This window comes from Sycon ciliatum, chromosome 1 (genome assembly GCF_964019385.1).
Source record: "Sycon ciliatum chromosome 1, ocSycCili1.1, whole genome shotgun sequence".
Classification (NCBI taxonomy): domain Eukaryota; kingdom Metazoa; phylum Porifera; class Calcarea; order Leucosolenida; family Sycettidae; genus Sycon; species Sycon ciliatum.
Window position 1 is genome coordinate 24,473,116 of NC_088643.1, and position 20,313 is coordinate 24,493,428.

The following is a 20,313-nucleotide window of genomic DNA, read 5'->3' on the forward strand; positions in this document are numbered from 1 at the left end:
GTGGATCAGGCGTTGCACACTGTGGGGGGTATGTACTCTTGGTAAAACCTGTCCGGGAGACCACATTTGGAAGGTCCGTTGAGCGGTCGCCTTAGACAGGTTTCACTGTACTTGTATGTGTGGCCGTGTCAAAGGAATCCGACTCGTGAGTTACATCATGCATGATGCAAAAAGTTGAAACCCATCCGAGGGCCTTGGCACTTCTTTCTACTGGTCATTTTTGGCCACAATTGTACGGGCATGTACAGTAGTTACTGTAGAGTCGCGCGCCCAAGAACGTTGTTTCCAAGGTTAGCCTGGGACGTTCTTATTTTTCAGCAATCTGGTTGCGTTCTTAGAAACAATACGTACTGGATAACCCACCAGGATTATGTATTGAATTGTATTCCACAAGCTGCCAGAAAACCAACACCGCCGTTCTTAGAATTTCAGGCTGGACGTTCTTCAGGGCACGATTCTACTGTGTGTACTATGCATGAAGAAGGAAATGCTAAATTACACATCCAGGAGAAGTCAATTGCCATAATTATCTGATACAAACTCATCAGTGGTCAAGCAGGCATTTTAGTTTTAGATCATGCTTAGAAAAGGAGTAGTAACACAATAGTCCCCGGTTCCAATGGCGTTTTGACAACCCATGTTCTACGTTTAGGTGTACATGCACCAACACAGATGCACAGCCACGCACACACATACCAGGAGCTACCAGTGTCAGTCTCAGCTAAAAGATTTCAATGTCGAACAATGAAAATTGGCCGACAACAACAGATCGTTAAATCACGACATCGTAAGACATTGGTCGAAACAATCACCACCTATTTTCATTTGGAAAGTAGGAAAAACAACTAAGTTCTTTAGTGTCAGATAAGCAAGGCTGCTAATCTTGTACCTAGAAAGAAAATGTGAATAGATATCATAAATGCGCAATGAGGTTGCCTAGAGGAAAGATAATGACGGTCGCGGCCAAAACCAGGCGACAATAATCATATTAGTAATTATTAGACTGGCCAAGATGGTGGGAATGGTGGTGGCTCTCATGCGCATAGATCTACTACACACATGTACAACAATTGGTGCCGAGCGGCGGATGGTTTAGCGTGCTGAGCCATAGTTGGCACCACCGGCCTTGCGGACCTCGGACTGTACGAAGGAATAGTTAATCTCGCTCTTCTCGGAGGCAAGCATCTCCTTGGCGAAGTTCTGCCCAATAACAAAGCAGAGGGAAAGTATTTGTTTGTAAAAGCAACACGCACCTGGTAACCATGCAGAATTGAACCCCCAACAAAAAATCCCCGACACCATCTCGTGTGTTTGTAATTGAAACTGCCCATGCGAGTGTAGACAAGGTGTGAACACTGAGACACGACACAGGACATCGAAGAATAGCACAGTTCGAAGTAAATGAGTGTACAACTAGACATTGTGGTAAGCTCAGCTGGTTGGTCACACGAACAGGCAACTGGATCGTGCAGGACCCAAACTCAGGAACGAGCATCAAGCACTGAACAGACAAAACTCAAGAGATATCTGAAGATTTCGTTGCTCCGGATATGCTCCTTGCGACACAAAAAGTAAGGTCTTGGCTGCGGAGCAGTAAGGTGAGTCTTCTCAATTCGTCGTACAATCAGCAAATTCGAACAGATTAGGCCAAACAAGTGGCCTTACTCGAAGTCATTGCAAGTGGCATGAAAATATCCTAGTCGAGCCGGATGTCGAATAGAAACAAACAGCCTTCATCAAGGTTCCTTCCCTTAGCTTTCCGGTATGTTGATGTACTTAGATCACGATTTACACGCTACTTGCATTCAGTATAATTTCACTGAGAATCCAGAAAGGACAGTAGATGTACCACAATACATCTGATCCAGGCACGAAATACGGCTAGGCATAGTAACAACCCGACAAAACTCAAAGCCGCCAAAAGACGTCCGTGCACCGCCTACCTGGATGACTTTCTTGACCTCAGCCTTGTCGGTGCTCATTTTGGCCTTCTTCAGGGGGCTGACACGCTCACCGATCCAGCAAATGAAGACGAACTTGGAGCGGACGCTCAAGTCATCACCAGTCTGAACGCGAGCGAAGATGTAAAGACGAACTGACTCTACAAACAAAAAGGTAACAAACAATTGACAGAGAGAGTAGGTTGAACTGTTTGGCCACAAGCCATCATGTTGCACGCGCCATGTCAACATCCGGGGCAGTGAAATATACAGAATGTACAAGACCACTGCGGCCTGTTACGAAAAAAAGCACACAGCCACAGCTCACCATCGCAGAATTTAAGAAGATCATCATAATTCGTTCCAGTCTCTTTTACAACAATGGTATTGCTGCTGTTATACTCGAACGCAGCCCTGTCCAAAGCCAAAGGAGAGGGAGGCAGATTTCGTAAGACGAGGCCGCAACAAACAGCCGATCTCCAGCTAGGCGTCTTACCATGAGGTTTGGGAATCGTCATTTCTGACATCCTGGTAAGCAGCGGACAGACCTTCAACGTCTACTCCACCCATGATTGCGAGAAATGGAAATAGGTGAAAGAGAACTAACAAACAACAACAAACTAAACGGGAAAGAAAAGTAGTTCCACAAGATCTCCGATAACAGTGCGGTGCGCACTTGTATGGCAGTCCAAAGTTTCCGTACGGTGCGTAGAGTATGGCACCGTACGCATGCGCAAATACGAGAAGATGGGATTTCCCCGACGCGATTCTGGGCGCGCCATGCGCCAGTACTGCAGTCCCAAATCGGATTGACATTTTTTCAAAGTGCTTTTGAATGCCGACTAAAAATTCTTGTTCACAGCTTCCAGAAGCTACAAGGCCAAAGCTGCGATGAGCTAAGTAAGTTTAGCATTGCGAATGGTACTTGTTGGAAAGAAAGTCTTGTAGCTAGAAGTTATGTCGTCGTTTGGCCCTGCGTTGCCAGCTAGTATGGACGAAAAGGAGGAAAAATTCGAAAACGTTTCTGCTGTGAAAACTGTTGGGGCGAGCACACGTCAGGAGTATGTCTCAGATGAAGAAAGTGAAGACGACAGCTATGGCCCAGCTCTACCACCAGGATTGGCTGGAAACAGCGGCTCATCTCCCAATGTTGTTGGACCTATGCTACCACCTCATCTGATGCAGAGCAACGCAAATGCCGAATCCGGTATGTGTACTACCACTATTTTTATAGTGTTGAACACACGTGTGGTTCGAATGCTTTACTAATAATTCATAACAGCATCATGGAAAACAGCAACGGAGATATATAACCGATAGATGAGGAACACGAACTCAAAACTCTTGAAATTTTCTCAAACTTACTCAAGCTTACTCTAAGAAAAGGAGAAGCGAACTCCATGGCTATACTGAAGGGAAACGGCGGGTAAGGGGTCGTCGCAAAAGTTTTTTTTTGTCGTCCCTGAAACGTACATCGTTCATTTCGTACTCGACCCCCCCCCCCCCCCCGGCCCCCCTCCCTCTGGAACGAACACAGCTTGCTATGCTGGACGACGAAAATCGTATGCATGTACATGTCATAGGTACAGTGTCGGTCGACTTGCGATTCTGGAACTATTTGCTAACTGCTCAGATCCAGCTGCGTTACGCTCAGACCCAGCTACATTACGCTTTTAAATGTCCGGATGCAGCAGCCGATGGCGTATCACCACAGCCGTCAATGCCGCACGCCCAGCCGCGCCTGCACTCCACGCCGAGGTTTTCCCCAGCAAGACACCGGAAGCACAAACCAGCTGTCTTTACCAAAGCCCATCGCTTCGGTTGCGGTGTTGCTTTGAAGTCCGCGCAACTCCATAGTGAGTGACTTCTGGAACACAATGGACATCGATCAGCAGTGCCTTGGTTCTCCACCCAGAACGAGCGATGCGGCCGTCCGCTGGCTTGTTGGCTGACGTGGCTGTCAACTTTCCAGCCGTGGGTTTGCCTGCCGCTGTTGTTCTCTGTGATGCCGTGCACCATCTCTAAAGCCGCCACTTGGTACTCGGCCTCCTGCCTCAGCCACTCCAGGAGCGATAGCACGAATTCTTGCCACCGGTGGTCACACAAATCTGGACTCATGGAAAACTATTGGTCTTTTCCTATGAACATGAACACTCAATCTGCGTATGTACATGAACATGTAGCTTTATCGGTTGTCTTATTGTTCACATTGTTTCTCTTTGTCAACAGAAGAAAGTGACGCAGATGCCGAAGATGCAACTGCTGACGACGCCGGTGACAACACTGCTGGCGAAGATATCAATGGCGAGGACGATGCAGACATTGCCATTGGTCCATTGCCGCCATCCATCGCCGTGAGTGTGTGTGTGTTGCATTGTGCTTGCTTTCCGCTCTCATGTACCCGTACCCAGTGTGTATACGTTGTGGCCCATGACCAGTTTCGGGTTCAAAAGATCGTCATGTTTAGACCTGCGATTGCACCGAATATGGCTGTGGTGAAATAGAATTAAACGTGGAATCAAGTTGAACAGGGCCCCCGCTATGCTTGGTCATTACCTAGGCCATCCCACGTGTTATTTGAATGGATAGAAATGTCTGCGATATGGATACGAAACTAGGTCATCATACCAACAACTCAATTTGCGCGGCTAGTTGAGCACCACCTGGCTCACGGGGGTGAGTCCAATCCCAGGCAGGCGCTCACTGGGATTCAAACCTGCACTGATGCATTTAATATAGTCCTTCGATACATATCACTTTCTTCCAAGTCGTTTCACACGATGATCCTGTTGTCACAATCCCTATTTTAGTATGTGGGTGAATGCCGGCCCTCCGCTTACCCCTGGTACGGTGCGGCACATGTACAAGATATTGTATGTTTTCACCGCTGCTCGTACCACAAATTGTGGTCATTTGCGTGATCAGTCTCGTGAATACGGTCGTCCTACAAAGCGTTTAGGACCCACGGTGCTACGTAACATCTTTTGCATAGCTTCAGGAATAAAACACGGTTTGAAGTATCACATGTTTGCATGAACCCTACACTACACACACATCTGTGACTCTCTCCTCCAAACAAACATGTCCCTTGTCCGAACTCCTTCTGATAATCAATACTCTCCTGTAATGCTATGGGCAGTGGACGTTCACCATGAGTTAACAAACTATTTGTTGATATCACCTTTTCTCCTCTTCCCTGTGTGCTGCAGGGCGGTGCAACTGCAGACTACAGCTTGGAGCGGCGGGTTGAAGCGCGCGCGGAAAAGATGCGCCAGAAGCTCGCTCCAAAGGTACACGTTTAGTCGTGCACAATCAAGCACAACGCTCTCGACTATCATTGCACTTGAATAGCTATTAAGTATCAAGTTGCTGTTATTAGTTTTCTCTAGATTTTTTTGTCACGAAATACAGACATATATCCCATTTACCACCGTAAATCTGGCCATCGTAGTATAAGCTGCAACGACTTTTTTGGGCGAATTGCTGGTGTTTAAAGGGGAAGTATACCCTAAAATCAAATTTTCACCAGTTGTAGTCTTCGGGGTGCTGAGTCGAATGGTCTTGGTCCGAGGAAGCTGAGACGCTCCCTTCCTACTTGAATCCCAATCGAACTCGCGCACTTCCACCGAAACTGGGTGACTGCGCCCTACTAGATGGGGATTTGTATGCAAAATGTCACTAAAAGCGCCATTTCGTTCTTATAAAAGCACGGATGACCGCGATTGTCCCATATGTTGTAGTCTTTTGGACGCTGAGTCGACTGGTTTTGGTCCGAAAAGGCTGCGATGCAGCGTTCCTCCTTTATTCCCAATCGAACATGGTTGAACAAGCGGTCACGTGCTCCTGGGTGCCCAAATCACCTGGTCACCGCGCCAGCAGGCGACAACTTTCACACCAAGGTTCAACTCGAGTTCAACTCGAGTGACAGGACTGCATCCAAAAAAGGTCAAACAGGCTAGTAAGTTGTACCCTGCAGGCACGGTGACCAGGTGACTGGTGTACGCAGGAGCACGTAACCGCTTGTTCAACCATGTTCGATTGGGAATAAAGGAGGAACGCTGCATCGCAGCCTTTTCGGACCAAAACCAGTCGACTCAGCGTCCAAAAGACTACAACATATGGGCCAATCGCGGTCATCCGTGCTTTTATAAGAACGAAATGGCGCTTTTAGTGACATTTTGCATACAAATCCCCATCTAGTAGGGCGCAGTCACCCAGTTTCGGTGGAAGTGCGCGAGTTCGATTGGGATTCAAGTAGGAAGGGAGCGTCTCAGCTTCCTCGGACCAAGACCATTCGACTCAGCACCCCGAAGACTACAACTGGTGAAAATTTGATTTTAGGGTATACTTCCCCTTTAAAGTGCGGCTTATACTCCGGAAAGTACGGTATGCCTTACTCAACCGTACGCAAGGTTCCAGACTTTTGTGTCCCATAAGGTCTGGGCTCCCGATGGTGACATGTATGGCATGCCTGTTCCACAAAAGTCATGAAATGGGTATGACGTAGCACTTCGAAGTACCTTCACCTGTAGTTCCTGTACAGCCTGGAAGACTCATTCGGTGCATGTTGTGTTAAACGGTCTGTTTTCTGCTCGTAGAAAGAGGAATTGCAACGAGAAGAATGGATGACGGCGCTTCCGTCGAACAAAAAGTCGCTAGGTCTAGGTAAGTCCTCGACTCGGTTGTTGTGTATCCTCCTATGAATCCCACCAGTGTGTAGACGCAGTGACTAATACTGACTATCCAGGTGACGTCAACGGTCATCAATCAATCTACTCCATGTTGTGCACATTTCATCCACACATGGACAACATGTACTAAGATGGAGATTGAATATAGCAACCTTGTATAACAAGAGATTGAGGTTTACCACTTATTTCTGTTGCCCAAGTCCTGTAGAAGTCTTTTCTGAAAGTCGAGTATTTAGCGACAGACTGAATAATTATAGTGACTGTTTTGCATCTCCTGAAAGAGTGGAATTGCATGCTCGCTGTGTGGCCTCCAGTCAATCCGCCGACATGTTGTGTTGATGCTGTACAAACCTCTCTAGCATTCTGAGCCACTACTGAATATGGACTCAAACCTGTGATATGTTGTGTCGGACGTGCTATGAAACCGCTGTAACCTTGCGAGCCACTAACATTGCGGAACGTGAACTAGCATATGGGAGTCACCCGTCTCTTTGCTATCAGTGACCAATACATCTCAATTATCTTCCGCTTGTATTAGGTTTGACCAACCGGCAGTTCAAAGGCTCGTCATCGTACGTCAAAAACGAAGATAGGTCCGTTTGGACGGATACACCGGCTGATCGTGAGCGCAAGGCGCAGGAGGTGAGGCTGAGTGAATGCCTGTGATAGGCTGTAATCCGGATAGCTCTTCCTCTGTCCTTTGCCCTGTTGTCACAACCTGTTTCTGGGAGTTAGTTGTAGTGGTCACTGGTCAGCTCTCCCGAGGTGTCAATTTCTTGCGTATGCATATGTTTGTCGTTCACGTGTTCTAGGGACAAAGTGAGAAGGAGAAAAAGAAGAAGAAGTCAAATCCAGACGCCATTCCGGAGTCAGTTCGTCAGCGGAATGAGGAGCTGCGTAAGCAGACGGAAGAGTATAATGTAAGTCCATGTACTTATGTGTACAGCAACGCTGCTTCCACGTTCACTCTGGTCTGGTTTTTAACTAGTAATTGCCCTTTGTTTACACACACACACACACACACACACACACACACACACACACACACACACACACACACAGATACTCCATCGATTTAGGCGATGGCCTGTGGAGAATCCATAACTACAAATACACACACACACGCGCTCAGGTGCATGCCTTGTGCAATGGTATGACCATCTATCTATGTACCGGTATTCACGCTGCAACTCGTCTTGCGGAAACCGTCACAGCACTCTCCATCGATGCTTGTGTTCATTTACCTGTATCCTATGCTTCTGCAGAGCATTCATCGCGGTCAAAGCCTAGTCACGATGCACCAGAAGAAGCGCAAGGCCGTAAGTGTGGGACCGTCTAGCTTGTCATGCCGTTGGGTTTTGCTATGTGCTGTGCATGGTGAAGTGTGTACACACGCCAGCAAGCGTCCTTAACTCCAAGAGTGTGCAACTCTGATCCCCGAGGTATGGATGCTCTGCGCGGCACGCTGCCTTTATTACGTAATGAACTGACGAACAACCAGCCTGGATTTGAGTTTTCCTGCGGTTTAGCCGCACCGATTTCAGGCGCTATATGGTAAGATCAGAGGAAGTGCCTGTGCATGACGCATCACATACAAACCCATCCGAAGTCTCCAAGGAAAGCTGGCTTGGGACTACTTCAAGTAGGTGGAAGCAGGAGACCGTAGCAGATCAATGACGCAATGGCCCACAGTTCAATGCTATGTAATGTTGGAAGTGCGCCGTGCCAGACCCCATATGCAGAGTTGCACGCTCTTGGGACTATGTACTTTCGACGCTAGTGTGACATGACCTCTTCAGCTCATTCCTGTTTGGCGACAGACGTGTGCTTGTACCAGAAGCGAGAAAACAGTGTGCCAAGCACACAGACCCTTGTTTTCATGTACTGACTGCATGTGTAACCAAATGCTGAGGATCATGGCAGATCCCTGGAACTTCTGTGATAACGTGCAGACTTGATGGATCAGCTTCTTATGTGTTGTTGCCATTGACTACCATCTGTGTGTGCCTGTGTCGGTTATTTTGCTTTTGCCAGGATCTTGAAATGGGCATTGGTCCGGGGAAAACTGTCCTCCAACCGTTTGACCCAGAGCGAGATATGAAGCCAGAAATTACGCTGAGCGCATCCGCCAGACAGAAGGTGATTGCCAGCTCGAAAAAGCTCGACACCCGATTTGAACGCAGCACCCAAGGCCACTACTTATGAACTCTTGTTCTGCTCCAGTTAAATGTGCTCGTATAACGTGTTGGATGGTGTGTGTTTCATTTCAGAATTTCAGCATACTCTGCTACCTCCCTCAGACTTGGTTGTTACCCATTATTTTTATTTGTAAGTAATTCTATACCTGATTTCCTCTACAAGACAAGTAGAACAGAATAAATAATTCGTTGTGACTCAGAGTTTCACGCAGAGTTTCACGCACGAGGCGATCATCAGACAGAGGCAGACAGCGTTTTTGATTTCCTCTACACATTGTGTGCAGTGATCCACAGAGGGTGGTGGCGTCTCCCTACGGATGCGGAAAACTAGCACGAACCGTGATTTTTTTGTCCGCAGTGTCATTCTGGATGTGATGCTGTTCTGCAGTGGGTTCACTGTCCTATGACTACTATCACATGCACGTCGGGACGCACGCAAGCACAACACACACCCCAGACGTACTGTGAAATTGCATGATTGTTCGTTCCATATAACTTTCATTCCTTTTTTTTTTTTTTAATTTGGAAGCTTTCATGAGACCAAAATTTAATGTTTTCTATTCCAGTGCCAGCATGGTGTTAAAAAAGAGAGTTACTGGTGCTAAACACTGATTGTTTTGAAGACGTTGAAACCACTGAGTGCTGTTGAGACCATCAGGCCTGGGATCTGGGGATGCCAATGTAATTCCTTTATGTCCTTTTGGCCTTGATGAATGAAGAGCAATGCAGGGGGAACCTCATCACCACCAGCCATGGGCTTGCCTGCTTCCTTATCGGTCTCCAGGGACAAGTCCCACTGGACTAGCTGATCGTCCGCACCACTGGACGCAAACACACTGCTCTCGGATGGCAGCCATTCCACAGATGTGATGGCAGCCGTGTGATGCTTGAATTCTGCTATCGGCTGCCCGTCGCTTAGCTGCCGGAGATCCCAGGTACGTAGCACCCCGTCGTCACCACCCGTCACAAAGAACGGCGCCTTGCGGTTCCAAGACAGCACGTTAACGTCCGCCGAGTGTGCGTTCTCCACTGTGATCATGCATGCTTTGCTTGGTTTGGCTCGCACATCCCATACACGAACGCTCTGATCGGAACTGCACGATGCCAGGACATGTGCCTGGTCAGGACTCCACTGCAAGTCTTCGACGGATGACTTGTGGCTGGCGAGAGCATGCTGATTTACATTCCATTTGCCAGCCTCATCGGGTTCCCAGATGTGAATGTGATGGTGGCAATCTCCGGATGCAAGTCGTCCGCCGACAACAGGAGACCAATCGAGCGCAAAACCTTCACGTTGATGACGGAAGGTGAACAATGGAGTGCCAGGCAGGTCGTGGACATTGGCTTTCTTCTTCTTGGAGCCACCGGATGCGATTGGATTGTCCACACGCTGTAGCATGGATGTCGTGTCCCACAGGTGAACGTGGCCGGTTTCGGCAAACGTCGCCACAACTTGTCGGTTCTCCACGCACGCACAGCGCACACGGTTCACAGGTCCGGTGTGTTTTACACGCGCCATGCACATCTCTGCTGTACTCTCATCATCGCTGTCCTCATCATCATCCTCATCGTCGTCATCTTCACTAGCCTGCTTGGTTCGTTCCATGCCATGCAGTTTCATCAGCATCAAATGGTTCTGTTTGGATGCTTCTGCTTGAGTACCGGCCACGACGAACGCAGTCATGGGATATTCGGAACGAGCGTCCCCAAGAGCATCCTTGACAAAATCAAAACTCAGGCACGGTGCCTCCGTCTGAGCAGCGTGGTATAGGTGATAAGCAGTACTGTCATAAACCAGTTCCTCGTTCTCCTCAATTGGTTTTCCTGGCAAATAGACATCACCAGCATCCATGGCTTCATCCTCAGATTCCGATCCAGAGGAAGACATTGCTTCATCCTCAGATGCAGATGGAGAGGAAGACATTGTTACCTACTGCATGCTACAAAAGAATAGAAATATTATTATGATTCTATCTTTTTGGCCACAAAATATTTTACAAGTGAAAAAAAACAAAATGAGCGCGCATGCACGTGCTCGCGGTGCGGCCGAACGCGCGGCCGCGGAAGTCGTAAAGCATGGCATAGCGCTAGCGGTCATTTGGATCACGGGAGCGGATCTGATTTGTATGTACATGTATGTATGTATATTTTTATTTGAATTCGCAAGTACACACGGGCTACAAGCCCAATTACAATTTATTCCGAGGCTTCGAAGCTTCCTCGATCGAGGCAGCTACAGTATACTGTACTGGCTGTAGCTTGGATCAGGGAGGTGGCTTGGATCCGATGGCCCTTGCGGCCTTGGCCTTGGGGTAGTTATCATTATCGTTGGGACTTAATCTTTATATTCGTCTTCTGAAGCAAGTATTAGTTCTGGCACCAGATACTGATGGAGTGTCACACTGACAGTCTGTATCGATTCGAGACAGAACCAGTCTGTGCTACCGGTTGACGATTCAGTCAAGTACTACACTCCTACAGTCATGTAGAGAGAAATAAATAAAAGAAGCTACCACATACATGTATTATACACGATCATCAGGCAACAATGCATGCCATGATGACTGACATCAATACAAGTCTTGTACTTTGTAGGGAGAATGAGTACAAGTTGTACTCATTCTCCCTCTGCATGACCAGATGACACCAACCAGTTACCTAGGCAGGCTACAAATGTAGTGCAAGGCAAGAGCTCCCATCTTTTACTTTAGTAGACTTTACTCGTGATAAAAGACTGCCAGGAAGATGCACGTGATTGTCCGTGAGAGTGGATGAGTCGTCAACATGTTGTTGTGGACCACATGACCCAGAGACATAGCGGAGAACCATCAACAATGTTACGTCATGATCAACCCGTTGATTTACATGAACCATGTGCTTGGTTGGGGTCGCTCTAGCCTAGTCTAGCTAGCTAGCTCTGGCACGTCAACCTGAAAATAAGGATTTTTCTACTTTTGTTATCAGCTGCTAACGCCTAGCGCCTGTGACATGACAGGCGTGTTCTTTCTGCAGCAACGTATGACAGGAGCGAGAGCTAGAGTCGTAGAGAGCCGGGTCCGAAGCGCGAGCGCTCGAGCGGTGTCTTGACTGGACCACAGTCAAGTGATTCTTCTAGAATCTAGTACTTCTTCTACAATTTTAGTACGTCATGTATCACCTTCACTCGGAAAGCTTGAATGGATCTTGTCGTTATAGTCTCGTTACCCACTCCCAGATCGCGCAGCTAGCTCACCGAAAAATGAGTCTTATTTTGAGAAAAAAATGAGTCAGGGGTGAAATCAGCTGAGTAAAGCGGAATCAAACGATAATATTATTGTTATCGCGTTGCAGCAAGCTCGTGACAGACTGATTAGCGATAGAAATTCGTGTCCGGATAATCCAGTATCAATTACTACCATTGCTCTCTATCCGTTGTGGTCGCTTCGGCAGGCTACGAGTTTGGTGGGTAGAGTGGAGGTGGTAAGTGCTTCGGGGAAGGCCATTCTAGTGCTGCCAGCGGGTGGCGGAGGAGTGCCCTCACTCACATAATCATTGACTTCACCGGCAGGCGCTCCATAGTTGATCTCTGGGACAGTATGAAGACTGTACATGTGCTACGAGCAGCTGTACTGGCAGCAATAGCAGTGTTGCTCCTGAATCAGGTCAATACAAGCAGCAGTAGCGACTATGGCCAGTATGGCCAGTATGGAGCAGACCTCACGCAGCAGCCAGCGACCAGGTTCAACTACTTGTCAGGGATCAATCCCACTCAGCCGTTTCAGCCCGTTGTTCGCAGTCTGGGATGTGCGTCAGCTCACTTCACCTCCAACAAAGGCCAGAATGCGTTTTTCGTGCTCCACGGCTCCTGCTTTGCCGGCGACGAGCCTCAAGCCACGTGGCTGTACTCGGTAGGACCCAACACCTGGTTTCGCAGCGAGCCCATATTTGACAACGGCACGGACCCGAGCCGGCGTCAGGATCACGGAATAGCAAGCCTTCCGGATGAGACAGGCATAGCAATGTTCGGTGGTCGTACTAGCAGCAGCAGCGATGCATCACTATACAGTGACACTTGGCTGTACAATGGAGATGATCTCTGCTGGCAGGCGCTGGAGAACAGTGCGAAGAGTCCATCGGAGCGTTACGCCAGCGGCCTCGTCGGCTGCACTATGTCGCATGGATGTGCGGCCAACAGCGGCGTGTATCTGTTTGGTGGCCTGAGCACGCCAACGGAGGCCGGTAACATTGCTGCTGCCACATCATCATCACCGCCGACCATGCTGAATGATTTGTGGAGGCTGGACGCGGATAGAGCTGCCGGCTTGGCACATTGGTCGCAGCTCACTCCCGTCGCCGACCCAGTGCACGGGTTTCCTGCTGCACGCGGATACCCGCGAACAGCGGTGGGCCAGGCGGCAATGTTCGTGTGCGGAGGTCTGCAGTACGACAACGGCAGCCGTATCATGTACCTGCTGGACCTGTGGCAGTTGACAATGTCAAACAACACCTGGAGGCGGCTGAGCGACATCGACGTCAGCATGGACCCGTACGACTTGTGTTCCGTCGCCGGTCTCAGCTACGTGCCGTCCGATCAGGGAGTAACGCCGACGCTGATCGCCTTGCTGTCGTGTACAGGTGACTTGGAGATGAGAGTATGGTCTTACACTATAGGCACTGACAAGTGGGATGGCGTGTGGTATGTGAAAGGCGATTCGCTGCCACCGCCGTTCGTGCAGCCCATCGCCCAGGAGCACAGCGAGCAGGTTTACATCTACGGTGGAATAGACAGTCAGTCACGCGTGTATACTGGCTTGTGGGTGCTGCGCTACAACACAAAAGACAGTACATGCGTCCAGGCCGCCGCTCCGGACATCCTGCCGCCCATCGTGTCGCAGCACTCGGCCTCGTACCTGGAGAAGACGCGAGCGCTGTACGTGTATGGTGGTGTGTACCCGACCGCCCCGGCCTTGCCCGGTCTGGCGCCGAGTAGCATCAACATTGCCGACGAGCGTCTGCATGTCTACAGCGTGCAGGAATCTATGTGGACAAGTGTTCTGCGGCCTGGCATAGCACGCTTGGCCGCGCACACCATGATCTCCTGGGGGAACTCCCTATACTTGTTCGGTGGCTTTGACACTGATGGAGTGTCTCAGTCCGGCCTGTGGAAGTTCAACATTGCCAGCCTGACGTGGAGCAATGCCTCATCGCCAACGTACACATTCCCACCTCGGCAAGCCCATGCCGCGGCTCTAGACCCAGAGCGGGGCTTGATGTACGTGTATGGCGGTCTGTACTCGGATGCCTTGCACAAGGTCATGGTTCTTGGTGACCTGCTGGTGTACGACCTAGCCGAGAGCACGTGGAGTGAGATCAAAGCTGTCGGCGCACCTCCACCAGGTGTGTTTGGCCATTCAATGGTCTTTATTGATGGCAGCCTGTATGTTTTGGGCGGTGCAAGCATCGACGTCACGGCTGACGGTTATAATGTCTCGGTCGTGGAAGATATGTTCTGGCGTTTCAACCTGAAGACACGGCAATGGGAGAACCTGTGCTACTGGGTCGACCCGTCACTGTTTCATCCGCTTCTTGCGGGACGCTTCTTCACAACGGCTTCTGCCAAGGACAGTTCTATTCTAATGTTTGTTGGTGATTGCTGTGATCCTATCTGCATGCTCACGAAAAGCGACGTACCAACAACAGTGGAGCTGAATTCGCATACAATTGCACAGCGCTGCTGTTCGAAAAAGACCGGAGAAATTCATCCTCGCGTATGGCTGCTGTCAACAACTGACCATCTGTGGATGGAGCTAAAGATGTCCTATTCATCCTCGGCGCATCACTCGCCCATACGGCATGCTGGCCATTCGTTGACGAACGTGGAGGATAAGTTCTTTGTGCACGGCGGCCTGTGTCGTGGTGAAGATGACAACACGCTGTGCAGCCTTGCCCTGCCGACCTATGTTATACAGCCTGGCTGCAATGCTGGATGGTACTCGCAGCATGTGTACAGTCAAGCATGCCAGCCATGCCCTGCCGAGAACTATTCAATGACGGCCGGTAGCATTGGCTGTGAGTCGTGCCCACTCGGCTCCTTCTCGCAGCAGAACGGCTCAACCAGCTCCCTGCAGTGCTCTAAGTGCCCCCGTGATATCTGCAACGACGCCGGCGATTGCTCTGTCAACAGTGCTACCCACGAGATGGAATGCAACTGTGACTTTGGCTACGATGGTATGAACCGCTGCCGTGTTCCGGCTGTGTACCTGGGCATTGGCGGTGCGGCTGTCTTCATTCTTCTCCTGCTCGTCTTGACCTGCTTTCTGGTACAGAAGTACCGCAGCAAGCGCAGACAGGATGAGGAGAAAGAGCGGCAGCTACGTACGTGCAAGCGTGAAATCGCCAGTCTCAACTCTGTGTGGCGCATCGAGGCTGATGAGCTAAAGCTGTCGAGAAGAATCGATGAAGAGACACCCGGCAGTTTTGGTGAAGTGTGGATGGCAGTCTATCGTGATATGCAGGTAAGACGTGTTACTTGCGGTAAATACTAAAAACTAATGCAATAAAACTCGGATGGAGAGCCAAGGACTAAAATTAAAAAAAGAGGACCATAAAAATGTCATGTATGTCACTATGAATGTCAGTGTCAGTTTTGTGCTGATTGTTGCATTATGTCACCATTATCCTGCTTATAATCGTTTGTGTTGAAAAAATGGATAACTTGTAAACTTATGGTCCTCTTTTTTTTTAGTACTAATGCAATCCTTTCGATATGCTATGCATTTATGTTTGTGGTCTTGAATTGCTCTCAATACTGTAAATATACAAAATTTCGGCGCTGCAAAATTTCGGCACTTCACGATTTTTGACATTTCGGCGGCGATTTATTTTCGGCGTGGGGTAGAGGGCATGGTATAGTGCGACAGATGCTGTGAAAAATTTCATCGGCGTTTTAATTTAGGCGTTTTGGGTCGGTGCCGAATATAGCCGAAATTAAATAGCTGCCGAAAATTTGTATATTTACAGTAACTGGGCCTTATGCAGCAAAGAACATTTGTAAATGAGCAGTTGAAGAACATACTATTAAAAAAATAACACGTGCACACTCCAACACAACACCACGGGCTATCACCACCACCACCACCACCACCACCACCACTGATGCACTACCACCAACAACAACACTGTCGTGGCCTAAGGCTGAGTGTCGTCTCTACGTAACTCCGTAACCCAAAGTCCGTTGGCACAAAATATATGTGCACTTCTTAGTCCCAAACCCAAGCGTAGAGGACAACACAAAGCACAAGCAGTTAGTTGTAGATTCAGTCCAGGTTCAATAGTGAGGAAGGATGTTGCGCTCACTCAGTTGGGTCAAACTCTCTCTAAAGGACTAAAAGGGAAAGCAAGCTCTAATAATTATAGTAAAAGGGAGTAAAGGAAAGAATAGAGATCGGGGAATTGGGAGGTAGGGTAGTGATAGCAGCGAACGAGCTGTGAGCTGTGCTAAACTAACTATTGCTAATGATGAATTGGAGTAACAAAGCGGAACAGCAGACCAGCGGACCGGCAACAGAGACAATAGATGACAGTTCCATGGTAATGGGTAGTCTAGGTCCGGCGACAGGAGAGGTTGGCTTATCGCAACCAAAAGAAAGAGCAATACACTAATGGGCATTGATGAGGGCCTGCGGTAGAGGTAGGTGACAAGCTGCTGATAGTGAATGTGTGCAGCACTACTATACGGTTGTATTGATGAGTAGTACTATATATCCAGGGCCATGACACAACCACCACAACCACCATCACTTGCATACTAGAGTAGTTGGGTATCCACAATGACAGGGACAAGGACAAATACATGACTGTAGTACAATAACTATGGTAACAGCATCCTGATGTGTGTTTCAAATGGTTCCTAGTACATCCTAGATAACTGTGTACCGGGGAGTATTAAAAATACCAATTTTACAACTCCCTGCTGTGTACTTTTCAAGTGCAGCAATGTGGCACTGTTGTTGGTATGTGATATACTGCTAATATACAGGTCGCCTACAAGCAGCTTCGGACGCAGGTGTTGGTGGCCGATGCACAGGCCCTGATGGAGTTCCAGCGCGAGGCCGAGTTCATGCGCACAATCCGTCATCCGAACATCGTGCTCTTCATCGGCGCTGGTGTCATGCCGCCGAGCAGCATCGGAGCTGCCAGCATTCCGTTCCTGGTGGTGGAGTACATGCCACGCGGCACACTGCTCTCCGTGCTCAACGACAAGACAGTGCACATCGATCACCAGCAGCGTCTGCGCATGGCACTGGACATTGCCAAGGGCATGCGCTTTCTGCACGGCCTGACACCACCGCGCGTGCATCGCGACCTGAAGAGCGCCAACCTACTGGTCAGCGATCACTTTGTAGTCAAGGTGAGCAGAGAGCACTTCTAAACGATTACACTGCACTGATGAGACTTCAGGTTAAGCTGCCACGTGATAAAGGAATGCAGTTGAGTGGCACTCTGGGGGAAATGTGTACAGATACTGCGGCCCTGGAAACCAGCTGAGTGGCAAAAGTGATAATTATTTTATTGACATCTGAGTGGCAAAAGTGATATTTTACTGACTTCTGAGTGGCAAATCATGTACTACGGTGAGTCATTCGCATAACCTCTATACACATACTTGCAAGGCAAAGTCTTGCACAGTTGGGTGGGTGCGTCATCACCATTTCAGTCCTCACTAGCCGTGAGTGCGTTTGCATTGAACGCTACACCGCAATTATGCAATATTTCACAATCTGTAGAAGGTGGATTGTGTGATGTGAACCGCTAATCATCACAAAGGACGGTGTGTGTGACATGTGCATATCTGCAACAAGGAGCAAACTGCAAGAAGCTGACAGGCGTAAGAACACCATGTCCGAACGTGATTACTTCATACTGTCCATGTACCACATCGATGCAGTAAAGAGACAGTGTGAAGTGAAGAGACAACTCCCTTCACACAGTGCCCCAGGTGTTTGCTATGTGACGCTTGTCTGCTGAGTTTATGGGACAGGGCACCAATCAGTTCCATTGCCATGGTTCACTGTCGACTCAATGCCTTGGAGTCGTGCTATTCGATACACTTAAACCCGTCATATTTTAGTATTTACATTAATTTTGTTCGCGCCACAGTGCATTCTCACTTGCAGTGCAATCATGTACCCTGCATGAAGTGCTGTGCTCAGTGCATTTTCCTGGCCAAAGGAGTGGAGATTTTCGCGTCTGTCTGAGTCGTCAAAAGGTCCACACAGTTGTTGTCTTAACAAAAGTCCTATAAAAAGCCCCTACGTTTCTCCTTGTCTTCTAGTACACCTCGGTAACAACTGAATTCAAGAAGAGTACTCAGCTTTGTTTCTCCAGCCAAGCAGTATAGCTTGCGAGCCCTCTAATAAAGTCTGACTCTCTGTAATGTGCATGGTTACCACTCCTGCTCAGGTGTCTGATTTCGGTTCGGCTCGTTGGATACAGAGCATAGAGGAGTGTCAGCAGGTTTCCTCGACGGGCTCCATGACGCGCAGCATGGCAAACTCGACGACATCAACACCGATCAATGCACGCTTCCTGACCAAGTCTCGGTCAAACAGCAGCCGCGAGTATGACACCGAGCGAGCGCCACTTCTGCAGCCGGATGCACTGATGTCAAGCGATGTCGGGACCCTCCTTTGGTCTGCACCGGAGGTTCTGTCGCAGAGTGCGTACGGCGCAGCGGCTGACGTTTTCAGGTAGGTACCGTGGATCCGTACTTCTGCACGCACCTGAAGTGAGCGAGCATGTGGTTGGTCTTGGAGGCTAACACTACAACACAGACACACATGGTTCATGTGAATATGGCAGTGTCTGTCAATGGGGAACATTCTGATATCGGGGCCACTGCCTATCCCAGAGAACCATTCAGACCATGCAGGGCCAGGCAAAGATCCACTGACATAACCCTGGGTAGTGGGGTAACCTCAGTGTCACATGTACCATGTGTGCTGGAACTTAGCCAGACGTTTGTGTAATCGTATAGTGTCGGTCTGTTGACGTTATCTGAGAACAACACCGACATCATGTGCGCTTTGTTGTTCTTTCTAACAGACGTTCAGTGTCACAACTATCCACTTTGAAACTTTTGTCCGCAGCCGGGTGTATTGGTCTCTTTCTGTCTGTCTGTCAGTCTTTCTGTCTGTCTGTCTGTCTGTCACTCTTCTACAGTGTGTAGTTCTGGCAATGAATCTGAGACGATTTATCGCCTGAACTTATTAATCTGCCCCACTGCTACAGCTGCGGCCTTAGGCTTACGTGGCCCCTGCAATACAAGTACAGTAAACACCTGGTTTAAGCGACCATCCCACGGTGCAAGCAAAAGCGGTTGTTAGAGCCAGGTGGGCTTTAGAACCAGGCCCCACAGTATCTGCGTAGAACTGTCGGTGCATGGAAAGACGGTCGTTACGAGCAGGTGGTCACTAAACCCAGAGGTCGCTTACACCAGGTTTTACTGTAGTTGTCACTGCCGTCTCCGGCTACTTTCCCTTCATAATTCAGTGGTAGGGTGGTGTTTGACCGAAAAACAAAACGATTTTTTTGTGTGCATACCTGTATGCCTCGGATGTATATGTGTGTACATGTATGTGTGCATGCATGTGCATGTGTGTGTGTGTGTGTGTGTGCATGTGCGCACGCACAATGCTCTCCGTGTGCAGCTATAGCATAGTGCTGTGGGAACTGTACACCAGGAAGGAGCCTTACAGTCACACCGGCTACAGATTCAGTTTTGACTTCTCGCGCTACATCCTTGAAGGAGGACGTCCAGAGATGGAGTCCAACGGCTGGCCAAAGGACTACCGTGCACTGGTCGAGGAATGCTGGATGGAGGGGGCGGAGAGGAGGCCAAAGTTTGTGGATATTGTTCCCAACCTTGACAACCAACTGGAGAGATGCTTCTCACAAATGTAGGAAGGAATTCCGTCTAAAATTTAATATTTTATTCACCCCCAGCTTCCTTTGAATGGGGCCTATGTCAGTGACCATGTTTTTCATTTCAGGTTGACTTGTATTCATCTCTTTGTTGAGTCACGACAAACGTTTTAGCACAATTTAGGGTGTAAAAGCATTAGGAAAATGTCCCATTGAGAACTTTGGACAAGTTTAAAACTTGAGGTTTCAAGCATAGGTATTATCACATTTCTGCGAACTTTTACCCAATCGGTAGCATACTATACTATTCAATTTGCAAATCTATAGGCAAGGTACAATCAATTGTTTTCCCCTCACAGAATTTCGTTATGCATGCTAGAAATTTACAGCCATCTCATCCACACTTTCTCCCACCATGTTAGCCTTGAGGTACATATATTTACTACTTAGCCGTGTGTACAATGTATATCGGACACCAGGGATTTTTAGGGCTTTATGATCAATATTGTTTTGGTAAACTTCTACAATATAGTATACCTATTTTAGTTTCACAGCACCATAATTTGTTTGTTGTCTCGAGGC

General features: G+C 48.7%; 4 protein-coding genes across 5 annotated transcripts; 2 read left to right on the plus strand and 2 right to left on the minus strand.

The window, feature by feature from the left end:
• Positions 1-711: 711 nt before the first annotated feature.
• LOC135806907 (coactosin-like protein) lies at positions 712-2,595 on the minus strand. The gene is made up of 4 exons (XM_065321067.1): positions 2,437-2,595; positions 2,269-2,354; positions 1,944-2,101; positions 712-1,200 (listed from the first exon to the last, which is right to left on the minus strand). The coding sequence occupies exons 1-4, from the start codon at positions 2,508-2,510 to the stop codon at positions 1,093-1,095; spliced, it is 426 nt and encodes a 141-aa protein (XP_065177139.1). The 5' UTR covers positions 2,511-2,595; the 3' UTR covers positions 712-1,092.
• Positions 2,596-2,763: 168 nt separating this feature from the next.
• Positions 2,764-9,441, plus strand: LOC135819640 (GPALPP motifs-containing protein 1-like). Of its 2 annotated transcripts, none has more exons than XM_065332887.1 (8): positions 2,764-3,147; positions 4,170-4,294; positions 5,150-5,230; positions 6,539-6,605; positions 7,170-7,273; positions 7,444-7,551; positions 7,897-7,950; positions 8,666-9,441. In XM_065332887.1, exons 1-8 carry the CDS (start codon positions 2,898-2,900, stop codon positions 8,834-8,836), a joined length of 960 nt encoding a protein of 319 aa, XP_065188959.1. In that variant the 5' UTR covers positions 2,764-2,897; the 3' UTR covers positions 8,837-9,441. The 2 variants fall into 2 exon arrangements, with proteins under 2 accessions (XP_065188959.1, XP_065188967.1); XM_065332895.1 differs by having other exon boundaries at positions 4,173-4,294.
• LOC135819629 (glutamate-rich WD repeat-containing protein 1-like) lies at positions 9,295-10,788 on the minus strand. The gene has a single exon (XM_065332875.1). It carries the CDS (start codon positions 10,751-10,753, stop codon positions 9,431-9,433), a length of 1,323 nt encoding a protein of 440 aa, XP_065188947.1. The 5' UTR covers positions 10,754-10,788; the 3' UTR covers positions 9,295-9,430.
• A 1,024-nt stretch (positions 10,789-11,812) lies between these two features.
• LOC135819654 (uncharacterized) lies at positions 11,813-20,276 on the plus strand. Its single transcript, XM_065332907.1, has 4 exons — positions 11,813-15,323; positions 16,847-17,218; positions 18,271-18,557; positions 19,518-20,276. The coding sequence occupies exons 1-4, from the start codon at positions 12,405-12,407 to the stop codon at positions 19,768-19,770; spliced, it is 3,831 nt and encodes a 1,276-aa protein (XP_065188979.1). The 5' UTR covers positions 11,813-12,404; the 3' UTR covers positions 19,771-20,276.
• Positions 20,277-20,313: the final 37 nt, after the last annotated feature.